We start from the raw sequence: 12744 nt of genomic DNA on the forward strand, positions 1-12744 counted from the left end.
AAAAGCATTTGCATAAACCACATATGGCTTATCCTGCTCAGCCAAAGCCACTACTTGTGTACTAGTCAACATCTGCTTCACGCTCGCAAAAGCCGTCTCACACTCCGATGACCACATAAAAGGAACGTCCTTCCCTATCAACTTAGTCATCGTTTGGGCCATACTCGCAAAACCCTTCACAAACTTCCTGCACTTGCTCAACTTAACAAAAAGCTTCTACTCCTACAACTTCTTCAGAACTGCTCTCAGATGGATTTTATGCTCTTCATGACTCTTCAAATACACCAGGATGTTGTCGATGAAGATAATAACAAACTAATCCAGAAACTCCTGAAACACACTGTTCATCAACCTCATAAACGCAGTTGGCGCATTAGTCAAACAAAAGGTAACCAGACACCAATTCAATCTTGGAACCAAATAACACCTCTCAACAGATCCAACAACTCATCAATCTGTGGAAGAGGATACTTGTTCTTCACAGTGACCCGGTTCATACCCCACCTATTACAAAGATTTCAATATTTTCAAGTAATCACATTAAATACTGTTGTATTCATTCATCAGCTAAAACAGAGAAAAAAAACAAACAAATTGATACTTAACTACCGCTTCCGTGAAAAGAAAACAAAAACTACCACTGGCTTTGCTAATCGAAATCTACTCACCTTAACTTAATTGGTCGTTGAGAATTGAAAAATCCACTCTGTCATTTAAGTTCACAGGAAATCAAAACTATATCAAGATTTAATAAGTGGTTAATTATGCAAAATATTGGGAATCAAAACTATTTCAAGATTTAATTTGATGTTGGATAGTGAAGTTAAACCATATTTATAAACTAACAGTAGTATCATCTTTCATCTAGAGATGGCGCATCATCTAGAAATTAAAAGTAGTAACAAAACAAATAATTTTTATTTCTAAATTATTACGTGAAGAAACGATATATATCAGATAAAGTGATAAATCGTTGTGTTCGAATTAAATAGTCTTCACATATAAACATGTACTTCTTTCTTAGTTACAAACCTGTACTTTTTGAGTGATTTTCTGCGTTTGAGCTCTGCATAAGCATCGGCAAGAGAAACATCCTTCTCAAGAAGATGCTGAAGATCTAAGATGACTTTCCTCGGTGAATCTTCCACTTCTTTACTGAGCTTATCGACTAGATCCACCAATGGAGTAATCCTGATCGTAGCGTCGTGACGGTCCAAGATACATCTTGTTGTTAAAGATCTATATATCTTTTGCTCTTATGATAGCATCGTGAAGGTCCAAGAGCTGCCCCTTTCGTAAGCTCACTAATTGGCATTCTTTTTCGAGACTAATGAATCGTGATTAGGAGGAAATTAGCAATTCAGCTCTTGTGGTTAATGTATGAAGGAATTCATGTACATGCATGGATTCTTTTGTCAACAAAACGAGTTGTTTTGAAAGAACTGCTTGAAGATTGAAGACTAGAGACGTTGACTTAGACTAATAGGTATGGATCGACGACTCTCTTTCTTTTTAGGTAAGAGCAGATTTTGGAAATTTATATACAATATAATCCAAGTGTTATTTATATCACTGTAAATTAAATATCATTAAAAATGAAATGTTTAGGAAATTACATCAAGTTAAACCTATGGCTTTTCTAACCTTGCCAAAATTAAATAAAAAAAGAGAGTAAAAAACAAGAGTTACAAATAATATGAAGACACAGCTTGTAGTCATTAAATCATGGAGAAGGAAAAAAATTTATCGTTGACTTGCACGAAAATATCCAGAAAAGCTCTTAACCATGATTCCATGAAGGAGAAGGACTAAGGATCTTGATTAAGTAGAAACCATTATTGAAAACTTGTATGTTTAAGTGGAAACCATTATATAAATGTATGTTTTTTTCCATAAGCAAATTTGTGAGTTTCATTTTACCTTCATACAAAAAAATATTGTCTTTCATTTACCATTTTCCATGTAAGGTTTTGTCATTTTAAAGACAGAATGACAGATTAATTAACGGATCTAAGCTGAGGAGGATTCATTGATTAGTGAAATAGTCGAGGTTACACTTAATGGGCCAAAAACTTTCTTTTCGTAAAATGACCTTAATTTTTATGTCGATGAACCTTTTAGGAGCCCAAGTTCACAAAAGGTTGAGTATAAATAGCAAACTAATATCTTTATCCGATTTTAAATCTATATTAACATTTTTACACTATTTTTTATAAAGAAAACTTGGAGTTCAAAACTATTTACATCCAATGCCATTAATATTTAATTTTTAGTAAAGAAAATTTAAACTAAAATATGAAAATTGATTTAACGATTTTGATCACCAAAAATATATTAAATTGGAAGTAATTTAAATCTGATAAATATGGTAACTAATTATTTTTTTTTATGGTGATAACAAAAACCACATTTATAGGAATATTTTCTAGATTTTTTAAATAAAAATATATTAATTGTTTACAAAAATCTTGCTATCAATCATGATTTGCAATCTCGAATAAAGATCTAATAATGAGAATATTCCATATCCTAATGTTTTCACGTTAATTAAGTAATTAGTTTTGTAAAGATTTATTCAGCCATAAATCTAGGAGGATCCACACTCATTCCATCTTACATATATATGTTGTTTGCAAACATTCAACTGGAAATATATATGCTGATGACGTAGGGCGTGGTGGGTATGTTGGTGGATACCGTGGTGGCGGAATTCATAGAGGAGGCGTGGTCAATTAAACCGTGTTGAATGATCACAAAAGAATTACGAGTGTCATAGCGGGACATATCGTGGGTAAGCTTTCTTTTTGTTTTGTTCACTATTTTGATTGGGTAACTTCTAATATTTTGTGTTTTTTTACTTGTTACTTGAAGATGTTAGTAAGTGATCTACAACGTGAGAGAGTGGTCATGAAATCGAGGTACTATTGAAGATGAGATTCTTCCGTAAGTATTCTGCCTTAAGTCTAACTTTCACTCTCTATGTCGTGAACTCTACACGGTTTTACGAATGAATTTTTGTTTTTAGTTTATTCGTCTTTCAATAACTCATTCATGACATATGAGAGTACTATGAAAGGAAAGGAAGACAGTGCCAAAAAGACAGCGAAGGAAAGAATGATCTTAAGGATAAGAGATTATGGGAGCAACGTGTAATATAGTTAAATTAACAATATATATTGTTGAAAATCTCATAAACACAAAAGAGCCTACTTCTATAAGGTTTTTTCATATGTTTGACAAAAAAAAGTTTTTTCATATATGTTTGTTGCAACATTTCATAGTTTAAATTTATATGAAATCTATGTAGGTAACTTTAGTGAACTAGATTTGAATTGAAAATATACTTTTTAATTATATGTTGTTCGTTTCAAACTATGTATATGATTTTTACAATTATTAAGATTCTGAAAGAAAAAATTTTGAACATATATGTAATATCAATACTTAGTTACATATACTTTAAATCTAAAAATAAAAAGGTTTAAATCATATACTTTAAATAATAATATAAAAGTAAGCTTTAATTTAACATAATTGTATATATAAATAGAATATTTTCTTGCAGTTTATAGGTAAATATTTTCTTAAACGGGTTAAATATTTTCTTACCGGTTAAAACCAACGTTTAAAAACCAAATATCAAGTTCAATATATGTTCATGTTAATTCTTAAATACTAACCATTCTCTAATACAAATCTTCTAATATGAATCATTTACAAAATCGTCTTGCGGTACACCGCGAGTTAAATTCTAGTGTTTTCTTTATAGATAATAAATATTTTTATTTATTTCTCATTTCATATATTTTTAAAAAAATCTTAATCAAAAAGGAAAATTTTATATTTTAGGTCTTTATAATAATACTAAAACCAAGAAGAGTTCGTAATAGGGAAAAAAAAAATCCTAAAAAAGACCCGAAACAAACGAAAATTTAATGTATTTGTTTGATAAAAAAAAAAAAAAAAAAAAAAAAAAAAAAAAAAAAAAAAAAACATTATCTCCAATACCTAACCGACTCTTCTCATCCAACCACTGTTAAAAAGCACTCAAAACCAAAAACTTGCCCCCGAGGAAAAAAAATCTCAAAATCTTTCGCAGAAATGAAAACCCAAGCTTCTCTACTAGTAGATCTCCTAGAAATGGCGACGATTCCAATGGACATCGTCAACGACATATTCCTCCAATTACCAGCAAAAACCTTAGTTCGTTGCCGTGCTCTCTCAAAGCCATGTTATCATCTCATCAACGATCCCGATTTCATCTCATCTCATCTCCGTCGCGTCCTTCAAACCGGTGATCATCTCATGATTCTTCTCAGAGGCGCTCTTCGTCTCTACTCCGTGGATCTCGATTCGCTAGATTCGGTCCACGACGTTGAGCATCCGATGAAACGTGGTGGTCCGACTGAAGTTTTCGGATCCTGTAACGGTTTGATCGGGTTATCGAATTCTCCGACTGATTTAGCGGTTTTTAATCCGTCTACTAGACAGATCCGTAGATTACCTCCTTCGTCTATCGATCTCCCCGACGGTTCGAGTAATCGCGGTTACGTGTTTTTCGGATTGGGATATGATTCCGTGAGTGATGATTATAAAGTTGTTAGGATGGTTCAGTTTAAGAGAGATTCTGATGATGAGCTTGGTTGTACTTTTCCTTATGAGGTTAAAGTGTTTAGTTTAAAGAAGGATTCGTGGAAGAGGATTGAATCGGTTTCGTCTTCGATTCAGCTCTTGTTTTACTTTTCTTATCATCTCTTGTATCGTCGTGGTTACGGTGTTCTTGCTGGTAATAGTCTTCATTGGGTTTTGCCTCGAAGGCCTGGTTTGATTGCGTTTAATCTCATTGTGAGGTTTGATCTTGCCTTGGAAGAGTTTGGGATTGTTAGGCTTCCTGAAGTTGTTGCGTATGGTAACGTTGATATTCAGATGGATATAGGTGTTCTAGATGGTTGTCTTTGTTTGCTGTGTTACCACGACTTGGGTTATGTTGACGTTTGGATGATGAAAAAATACAATGTGAGAGGCTCTTGGACTAAGGCTTTTACGGTTTATAAGCCGAGTAGTGTCAAATCGTTTTCGTATATTAGACCTTTGGTTTATTCTAAGGACAGAGATAAGGTTCTTTTGGAGATTAACAATACAAAGCTAGTGTGGTTTGATATAGAGAGTAAGAAGATGAGTACTGTTAGGATTAAGGATTGCCCTAGCTCGTATAGTGCTGAACTTGTTGTGAGTAGCCTTGTTTTGGGATGTAAAGGAGATCTTAATAACATTAGGTTGCGGAAAGAACAACAAGCTAAAGAAGCGGAAGAAGCTAAAATGATGCAGAACAGTAGAAAGAGGTGTGGCTTTATTCTTCTTTCATAGATATATTATGAGAGTAAACAAATCTAATGATTATGTATTGATATACTCAGCATCTTTCTTGTTGTTCATGTTAGGGATGACTTCCTGTCCAAGGGATTTAAGCTGGTCTTATAAGTAAAAAAAAAAGCAAGAAACAGAGAAGTTAAGTGTAAAAGTGACCATTGTTAATGGTGTTTAGTTTGCTGTTATGTCCTTATTTTCTTCTTTGCTTGCTTTCTGTCTCTGTTTTCTTTTGTCGCGGACGAGCATTTTTCATATTCGGGTGGGCACAAGAGAGTCAAAGGCAGAAGTCTGTCATAGGTATTGATTGCTTAGAGCATTCTTCAGAAAGTGTGTTAAGCAGTCATCATTAGGACCAATACTTTAGCTTATAACCATTTCCAAGTGTGCTTTTTTTCACACGAGTCTTTATGAGAATTGTCGATCTGCAAACCATCATTGGGATTTGATTTTTCAGGGCGGGGATATGGAGGAGTGGAGAATTAACTTCAACCAAAAAGCTTCGAATACCACAGGAGATGGTAATAAACAACTTAACCCAAGTATATGTATTTAGAGAAGAAGAGAGTATACTTCAGATAAACAAGTGTCGTTGGTTTGTAAATAAGTGAAATCTAGAATCCCTACATAACTCTTTTGAAGCTTGTCATTACTTAATAATACTAACGCTTTGTACATGCTTTTAAGGTCTCAGCATATACATAGATCAAAACAAAACTTTAATCACTTGCACACCTTCAAAACAATACAGTAGCTGTTTTTTGTTAGTTTTAAAAATTTCTGAAATTATTGAGACGAAAGTTGAATTTTTCAACGTCAAATTTTTACTAGTCAATAAGAAACATTACAGTGTCTGCTTATCAGCCTCGTCAAAATGATGTGTTTGGTGAGCAAACCTAGTCACGGTACACTATTTTGCCCAAACTCTTTTAATGACAAAAAAAAATTGCAATAATCCAGGAAGACACAAGAAAGATTGGATTGCATAAAGACACATTTGATCTGGGCTGCTCCGTGGGGTTTGATTTGTTATATCGTGAAAGATTAGATTGCAACAAATAGTCCACTTTCTAGAATTTTAGTGTTGTTATATAAAGTTCAGCACCATTTCGACTAGCTAGCCAAATGATATGAGCTAATTTGCGATGACAATGAAACTTTAGGAAATAACTGACTGATTACGTCTTGTTCGAGCTCGTTTACCACCAACATCCACCAAAAGTTCCTTGAAAACCAACTCTTAAGAGCCGTCCCTTCATTCATTTTATGTGAGAGTTGTCGTCCAAAAGAGGATGGTACATATTACATATCATTGGTGCTTACTGCTTTTATCCTTATGGCCAATTTTTTTAATTGTTGTTTTTTTTCTGGTGTTTTTTGTTCAAAGATGTGTTCTGTATTTATTATTTACAAAGTATTATTACACAAACTTTTTGGTGTTTTTCATAAATGTACTTTTTTATACAGATTATAACATTTCTATAGCAGAAAATATTACATTTATCAAATTTTATGATAAATAATCACTATATAATAAGTTAACTATCAACATTCAATATAAGAGCCTTATGTTTTCATGGAATATGAATGTGAAATATACTATTTTAAGGATAAGAGATTGTAAGATTTTGTCATCTTTGTTTACTCTTCGAGTGAGTTTTTTGAATTATTTTTCATATGATATATATTGAATTATTGATTTGTCAATGTTTTTATTGTTACATTAGACAATATATGTTGTATATAGATTAGTAAAATAAGTATGAACATTTATATAGTTTTCTTTTTGAAACTTATGTTATATTCAACAATTCACATTGATACAAGTTTCTAACTAAAATTTTGTGTATCGCGCGTGTAGGAATTCTGCATAGTGCGTGTATAGAAACTTCTAAGTGACGCGCCTCTAGAAACTTCATCGCGCGAGTAGTTTATTGTTTGCTTGTTCAAAGTAACTTTTTGTATTTATTATTTTTATAGTATTATTATTACACAAATATTTTGGTATTTTCAGAAAAAACTTTTTTTTATATAGAGATTATAACATTTATATGGGAGAAAATAAAACTAGAAAGTAAATATTTTTATTTTGGTAGGAACTATAAAGTTAATATTGACTTGGTAATTAAAGACCAAAGAAAGTAATTAAGCAAAAAAAAAAAAGTCCTTACTTTTTTTCTGTATCTGAGTAAACTAGGAACCGTTTTAACCATAAATGGCATTATTACTTAAATTCAGAGATTCTAATTGTAATACTATAAATTTCACATAGCAAATACATTCATCTAATCACAATTAATATAATTAAAATAAAAATAATTACGTCTGTTTTAACAATGGCGTAGAGAGAGAGAGAGAGCCGTAATCTCTCTGTGTTAAACCCAGACGAAACCTCCGATCATCTTCTCCTCTCTCTCTCTCACTCTAATCTCTTCATCTTCCTCACCTCACCGCACCGTTACGGTTATTTTTCCGGAGCAATCGATTTTGGGATAAGGTTTTGGTTAAACTCAAACCAGAACCAAGGGAGAGAGAGCTAAAAGAGGGGTTTCTCGTCTCTCGATGACTCTAAGCCGTTCATCAGCCGCCGATTCAACCAATAACTCTAACCGATCTTTCTCCGCCGTGGCTGGAACCGATCTCAAACGGAAACTAGACGATTTCGACGCTTCGTCGTCGACTCCTGATAATCGCCATAGGATGAAGAAACACGAGGCTGAACCCGATCACATGGCTCAGCAGACTTCGGTTTCCTGGAGATCCGGTGAGAATTCCGGGTTTGATCGGTCTTCCGCCGACGACTGTTCTTCCTCGAATCGCCCCGAGTCGACTCGGTTACAAATCTTTGTGAGGATGATGTCTGGAGGCAAAACGATAGTGATCCACGCCGATAAAAACGACACCGTGGAGAAGCTCCATCACAGGATTGAGTGTAAAACGAAGATTCCGGCGGCTCAGCAGCGAGTTATCTACAAAGGTAAGCAGTTACAGAACGAACACTCGCTTGCTTACTACTCGATCGAACAAGACGCTTCGCTTCACCTCGTTGCTAGGATGCAGAGTACAGAGCATCCCGTGGCTTGGCAAACGATTGATGATATTATGTACACAATCTCGAGATTGTACAAAGGTGAAACTGTTCATTCCAACATCAACGAGAAGCTCGTTGCCTTCTTTGCCATGATTCCTCCGGAGAACGATCACAACATTGCCAACTATTTGGGGATTTTCTCGAATTCTTCGGTTCCAGCTGCTTTAGTGATGCTCTACGCTTCTTCCTTAGAAAGGAACAAATCATGTGCTAAAAGTTCTGTTAAGCTCTTCTTGAGTAGTTGCACAGCGTTGCCCAAGATTCAGCAGAACCATTGTTTACCCATAGTGTTAGACTTCTGTAAATTGCTTAGGAAAGTTTGCCCTGATCAGAAGCTCTATATTACTTGCCGGAACGCCTTGGGCTCAATGCTGGAAACGTTTGATAACCCTGATGTATTCAATAAGGGTAATGGATTAACGACTGTTGGGGTGGAAATTTTCCCCTTCTTTACTGAGTTAACTGGTCTTTTGGTGAATGAGTTACACCAGAATTCAGGGCCTAGTTTCAGTGACTTTCATAAATTATCTTCCTTTTGGCAACACTTGAGGAAGGCCATTGAATACCAAGTTGCCTACCCGGTTCCCATTGTCTTACCTCTGCGGAATAATGTATTAGAGGCGGAGATCGGACATCTCCATCGGTTATTCGGAACATTGCTGAGTGCAATGGACGTTTGTATGTGCAGGGTCGAATCTACGCTGGCTGACAAAGAAGTTGGAAACAGTGAAGCTACGTCTTCATCATGGTCTCAGTATCTTGCTATTCTCAAGATTATCAATTCGATGTCTAACCTCTATCGTGGTGGTAAGGGGCAGCTAGCTGCTATGTTAAATAAAAATAAGGCTTCATTCTGTACCCTCATTCTGAAATTGGCAAAGAGAGGAGATGACCACCAATGGATCTTTGAGTACAAGGAATCTACCAACTTTGAAGCTAGGAGGCATTTGGCAATGCTGCTGTTTCCTGATGTGAAAGAAGACTTTGATGAGATGCATGAAATGCTAATTGATCGCTCTAATTTGTTAGCAGAATCTTTTGAATACATAGCGGGCGCAAGCTCTGAAGGACTTCATGGTGGACTGTTCATGGAATTTAAGAATGAGGAAGCGACAGGTCCTGGTGTTCTACGAGAATGGTTCTATCTGGTATGTCAGGAGATATTCAATCCAAACAATACCCTCTTCCTTCGATCTGCTGATGATTTTAGAAGATTCTCTCCAAATCCGGGTAAGCTTTGTACCAGGTTATGTTGCTTTTCTCATGTAGTCTCTAGCCTAGATACAAGTGAATTGAACATGCCTCTAGTTTCTTATTGTCTGATATCCCCATTCTCCTTAGAATCCTGAGAACTTATTTTTAGTCTGTCAGTATTGCATAGTCTGTTTTTCCTACTGTGCTCGTAATTTGTTTGGTGGTTATGTGAAGTATACATGCACAAGTATACACTTTATATATAAACCATTATTGTACTGTCATCATTAGTGATGAACTCATCAGAATCCTAAATTCTTACATGATTGCTTGACTAATGGTACTTCATTTCCTGCTTAATTATCTGAATTGAAGCTTCATTGAGTTGAAAATATTTGGAAGCTGCCTTGGAAACAAGAAAGAAAGCTTTTGAGATGTCGCTATTTGCTCTAATTAGATATTTTTATTGTCTATGTTGATCCAATAATATTAGATTAATTGTCTTATATTCAGCATCCAAGGTGGATCCGTTGCATCCTGATTTCTTCGAGTTCACGGGTCGTGTGATTGCCTTGGCGTTGATGCACAAAGTTCAAGTGGGTGTGCTGTTCGATCGTGTATTCTTCTTACAATTGGCCGGAATGAAAATTTCTCTGGAAGATATTAAGGACACGGATCGAATCATCTACAATAGCTGCAAACAGGTGTTAGAAATGGATCCAGAGTATTTCGATGCAAACGCTGGTCTTGGTCTAACATTCGTGTTGGAAACCGAGGAGCTGGGAAAGAGGGATTTAATAGAGCTATGTGTAGGCGGGAAATCCCTGGCTGTTAACAGCAAGAACAGGAAACTATACGTCGATCTCCTCATCGAGCGTCGATTTGCAACACCAATCGTTGAGCAAGTAAAACAATTTTCCAGGGGTTTCAATCATATGCTTTCGGATTCTGCACCGCCCAGATCCTTTTTCAAGAGGTTATACCTAGAGGATCTCGATGGAATGCTTCGAGGAGGAGAAAACGCGATAAGCATAGATGATTGGAAAGCTCATACAGAGTACAACGGATTCAAAGAGACTGATCGCCAAATAGACTGGTTCTGGAAGGTAATAAGTAAAAAGCTCAAGTTATTTTGCTCAAATTTTAAACTTAGGATTTCTGATTTTTGAACCCCTCATTGGATTTTTGTATAGATTCTGAAGAAAATGACAGAGGAAGAACAGCGGAATATACTCTTCTTTTGGACATCGAATAAGTTTGTACCGGTGGAAGGTTTTAGAGGATTATCATCAAAGCTTTACATCTACAGATTATATGAAGCTAATGATCATCTTCCAATGTCTCATACTTGCTTTTACCGTCTCTGTATACCAAAATACCCGTCGATCAGTCTCATGGAACAACGCCTAAGACTCATCGCTCAAGATCATGTCAGCTCCAGTTTCGGTAAATGGTGACGAGTTATCAAAGTAATCTCGTTCTCTTTCTATCTATCTCTAATTAGGGGTTAGTAGATTCGTGCTTTTGGTGTATAGATTTAGGGGTTGTGGTCATATCTCTGTTTATGGCCGGGAGAGGAAGGTGAAACCTTTCTTAACTTCTGTTTCTTAACTTAATGGATGATTTAATTTTATGTCGAGGAGTAAAATATAAGTAAAAAAAAAAGTATCCTTTTGACATATTTGGCTTTTTGTTCTCTCTTTTGTTATTGGTGTTGTTGTGGTGTGTGTTTGGATATGTCGAATCATGTAAATAAGAATAAACATTAGGGTGATTAACTTCGATTTGCAAATATGTGTATGCGTTTGTAGTTTGGTTATCTGTGACATTTCTTTGTTTAAGTAAAAGAAATTAGATCTACAAGAACAGTATAAAGCTTTTTTGTATTATTATTGACCAAACAAACATCAAACTTTTTAAGACCACCTCAATGGTCTCATGATAGACAAATAAACTCATATTATATTACATGAATCGTACTAGCACCTTAGTAATCTTATTATAATCGAAGCTCATCAGTCATCACCTTATATTAGGATTTAAGAGGAAACAAAATATTCTCATAGGTAGAAAAGCTCTTTTTTAAACTGTCTTGCCGTCAACAGCCGGAGCTTCTGCAGCCGGTTTAACATCTTTCTCCTCCACAGCTGCTGGAACTTCAACTGGTTTCTCCTCTGTAACTGGAGCTGTCTCGGTTTCTTCCGTTTCTTTCTCTACCTTTGGTGCTTCTTCTCCTTTGATTTCAACTTCGACCGCGGTGGCTGAGTCATCTGTGTGAACGGTTTCTTTAGGCGTATGGGTGGTTGGCTCGGTTGTTGTTGTTGTCTTCTCTTCTGTGTTTGGTACTATTTTCTCAACCTGCAGTAAGTAATCAATCGAGCGTTACATCATGAATCAGCCTTTATAGAGAGGATTAACAGATCAACCAACAACTAATGGTGATGGACTATTAAACAATAGATATTATTACACTAACACACATGTTTAGTTGTCTGAAAATACGGTTAAGTTTAGTTAGTTGTACATATGTGACATGAGTATGAAATTTACAAATGGATAAAAAAAGAAATTGATAAATACCTCAACACCAGCCATTTGGAGATTCTGAATATGAATACTAGGAACAAAAAAAATATTGAAGTATGTGTGAGTTTAGAAAAGAATTGATAGGTTTGTGAGTGAGTTTGGCGAAGAAGAGAAGGATGGTATTTATAGACTTGATCTTCAAAAAGTTCAAAAAAAACATATAAATAAATAAAAATTGTTGAAGCATATGGATGATGACAGATGTGTCATATTTACAGGTAAGAGCTCAAAGTGTCCAAAGTAAAGTACCTTGTGATGAAGTGTCGATGTTTTGGCTCGTGGAGAACAAATATCTGTTACCCGTCTTTATCTATCATGTACTAAATTTTATTATATTTCCCACAAAATTTTGATATCTTTTTATAAGTTAAATTTGTTTCTGATGTCTACTAATATCATCATTAGATCTTATCATAATACAAACGATGATTTTATCACTCATGAAGAAACGAATCTAATCTTTAAACATCACTTGAAAAGTACATCAAACAGAGTTAAATAGAAGA

At 35.0% G+C, this 12744-nt stretch overlaps 3 protein-coding genes across 5 annotated transcripts; 2 read left to right on the forward strand and 1 right to left on the reverse strand.

Annotated features, from left to right (window-relative positions):
- The first annotated feature begins 3946 nt into the window (after window positions 1–3946).
- LOC104737270 (F-box protein CPR1) lies at window positions 3947–6044 on the forward strand. Of its 3 annotated transcripts, XR_759711.3 has the most exons (3): window positions 4028–5342; window positions 5442–5667; window positions 5825–6044. XR_759711.3 is itself a non-coding variant. In XM_010457405.3 (2 exons), exons 1-2 carry the CDS (start codon window positions 4102–4104, stop codon window positions 5479–5481), a joined length of 1281 nt encoding a protein of 426 aa, XP_010455707.2. In that variant the 5' UTR covers window positions 3947–4101; the 3' UTR covers window positions 5482–6044. The 3 variants fall into 3 exon arrangements, 2 of the variants coding, with proteins under 2 accessions (XP_010455707.2, XP_010455706.2); XM_010457405.3 differs by having other exon boundaries at window positions 3947–5342; window positions 5442–6044; XM_010457404.3 differs by lacking the exon at window positions 5442–5667.
- A 1574-nt stretch (window positions 6045–7618) lies between these two features.
- On the forward strand, window positions 7619–11331 carry LOC104737271 (E3 ubiquitin-protein ligase UPL5). The gene is made up of 3 exons (XM_010457406.2): window positions 7619–9688; window positions 10166–10758; window positions 10846–11331. Exons 1-3 carry the CDS (start codon window positions 7930–7932, stop codon window positions 11107–11109), a joined length of 2616 nt encoding a protein of 871 aa, XP_010455708.1. The 5' UTR covers window positions 7619–7929; the 3' UTR covers window positions 11110–11331.
- Window positions 11332–11516: 185 nt separating this feature from the next.
- On the reverse strand, window positions 11517–12480 carry LOC104737272 (uncharacterized). The gene is made up of 2 exons (XM_010457407.3): window positions 12233–12480; window positions 11517–12010 (listed from the first exon to the last, which is right to left on the reverse strand). The coding sequence occupies exons 1-2, from the start codon at window positions 12245–12247 to the stop codon at window positions 11735–11737; spliced, it is 291 nt and encodes a 96-aa protein (XP_010455709.2). The 5' UTR covers window positions 12248–12480; the 3' UTR covers window positions 11517–11734.
- Window positions 12481–12744: the final 264 nt, after the last annotated feature.

This window comes from Camelina sativa, chromosome 13, assembly GCF_030686135.1.
Source record: "Camelina sativa cultivar CO46 ecotype springtype chromosome 13, ASM3068613v1".
In the NCBI taxonomy this organism is placed as follows: domain Eukaryota; kingdom Viridiplantae; phylum Streptophyta; class Magnoliopsida; order Brassicales; family Brassicaceae; genus Camelina; species Camelina sativa.

What these genes read in the sequence shown, in the direction of transcription:
- LOC104737270 (XM_010457404.3), top strand. Translation starts at nt 4,102, where the DNA reads ATGAAAACCCAAGCTTCTCTACTAGTAGATCTCCTAGAAATGGCGACG. An exon ending in ATGCAGAACAGTAGAAAGAG is followed by an intron (nt 5,343 to 5,824) that starts GTGTGGCTTTAT and finishes TTGATTTTTCAG; the next exon opens with GGCGGGGATATGGAGGAGTG.
- LOC104737271 (XM_010457406.2), top strand. Translation starts at nt 7,930, where the DNA reads ATGACTCTAAGCCGTTCATCAGCCGCCGATTCAACCAATAACTCTAAC. An exon ending in AAGATTCTCTCCAAATCCGG is followed by an intron (nt 9,689 to 10,165) that starts GTAAGCTTTGTA and finishes TCTTATATTCAG; the next exon opens with CATCCAAGGTGGATCCGTTG. An exon ending in AAATAGACTGGTTCTGGAAG is followed by an intron (nt 10,759 to 10,845) that starts GTAATAAGTAAA and finishes ATTTTTGTATAG; the next exon opens with ATTCTGAAGAAAATGACAGA.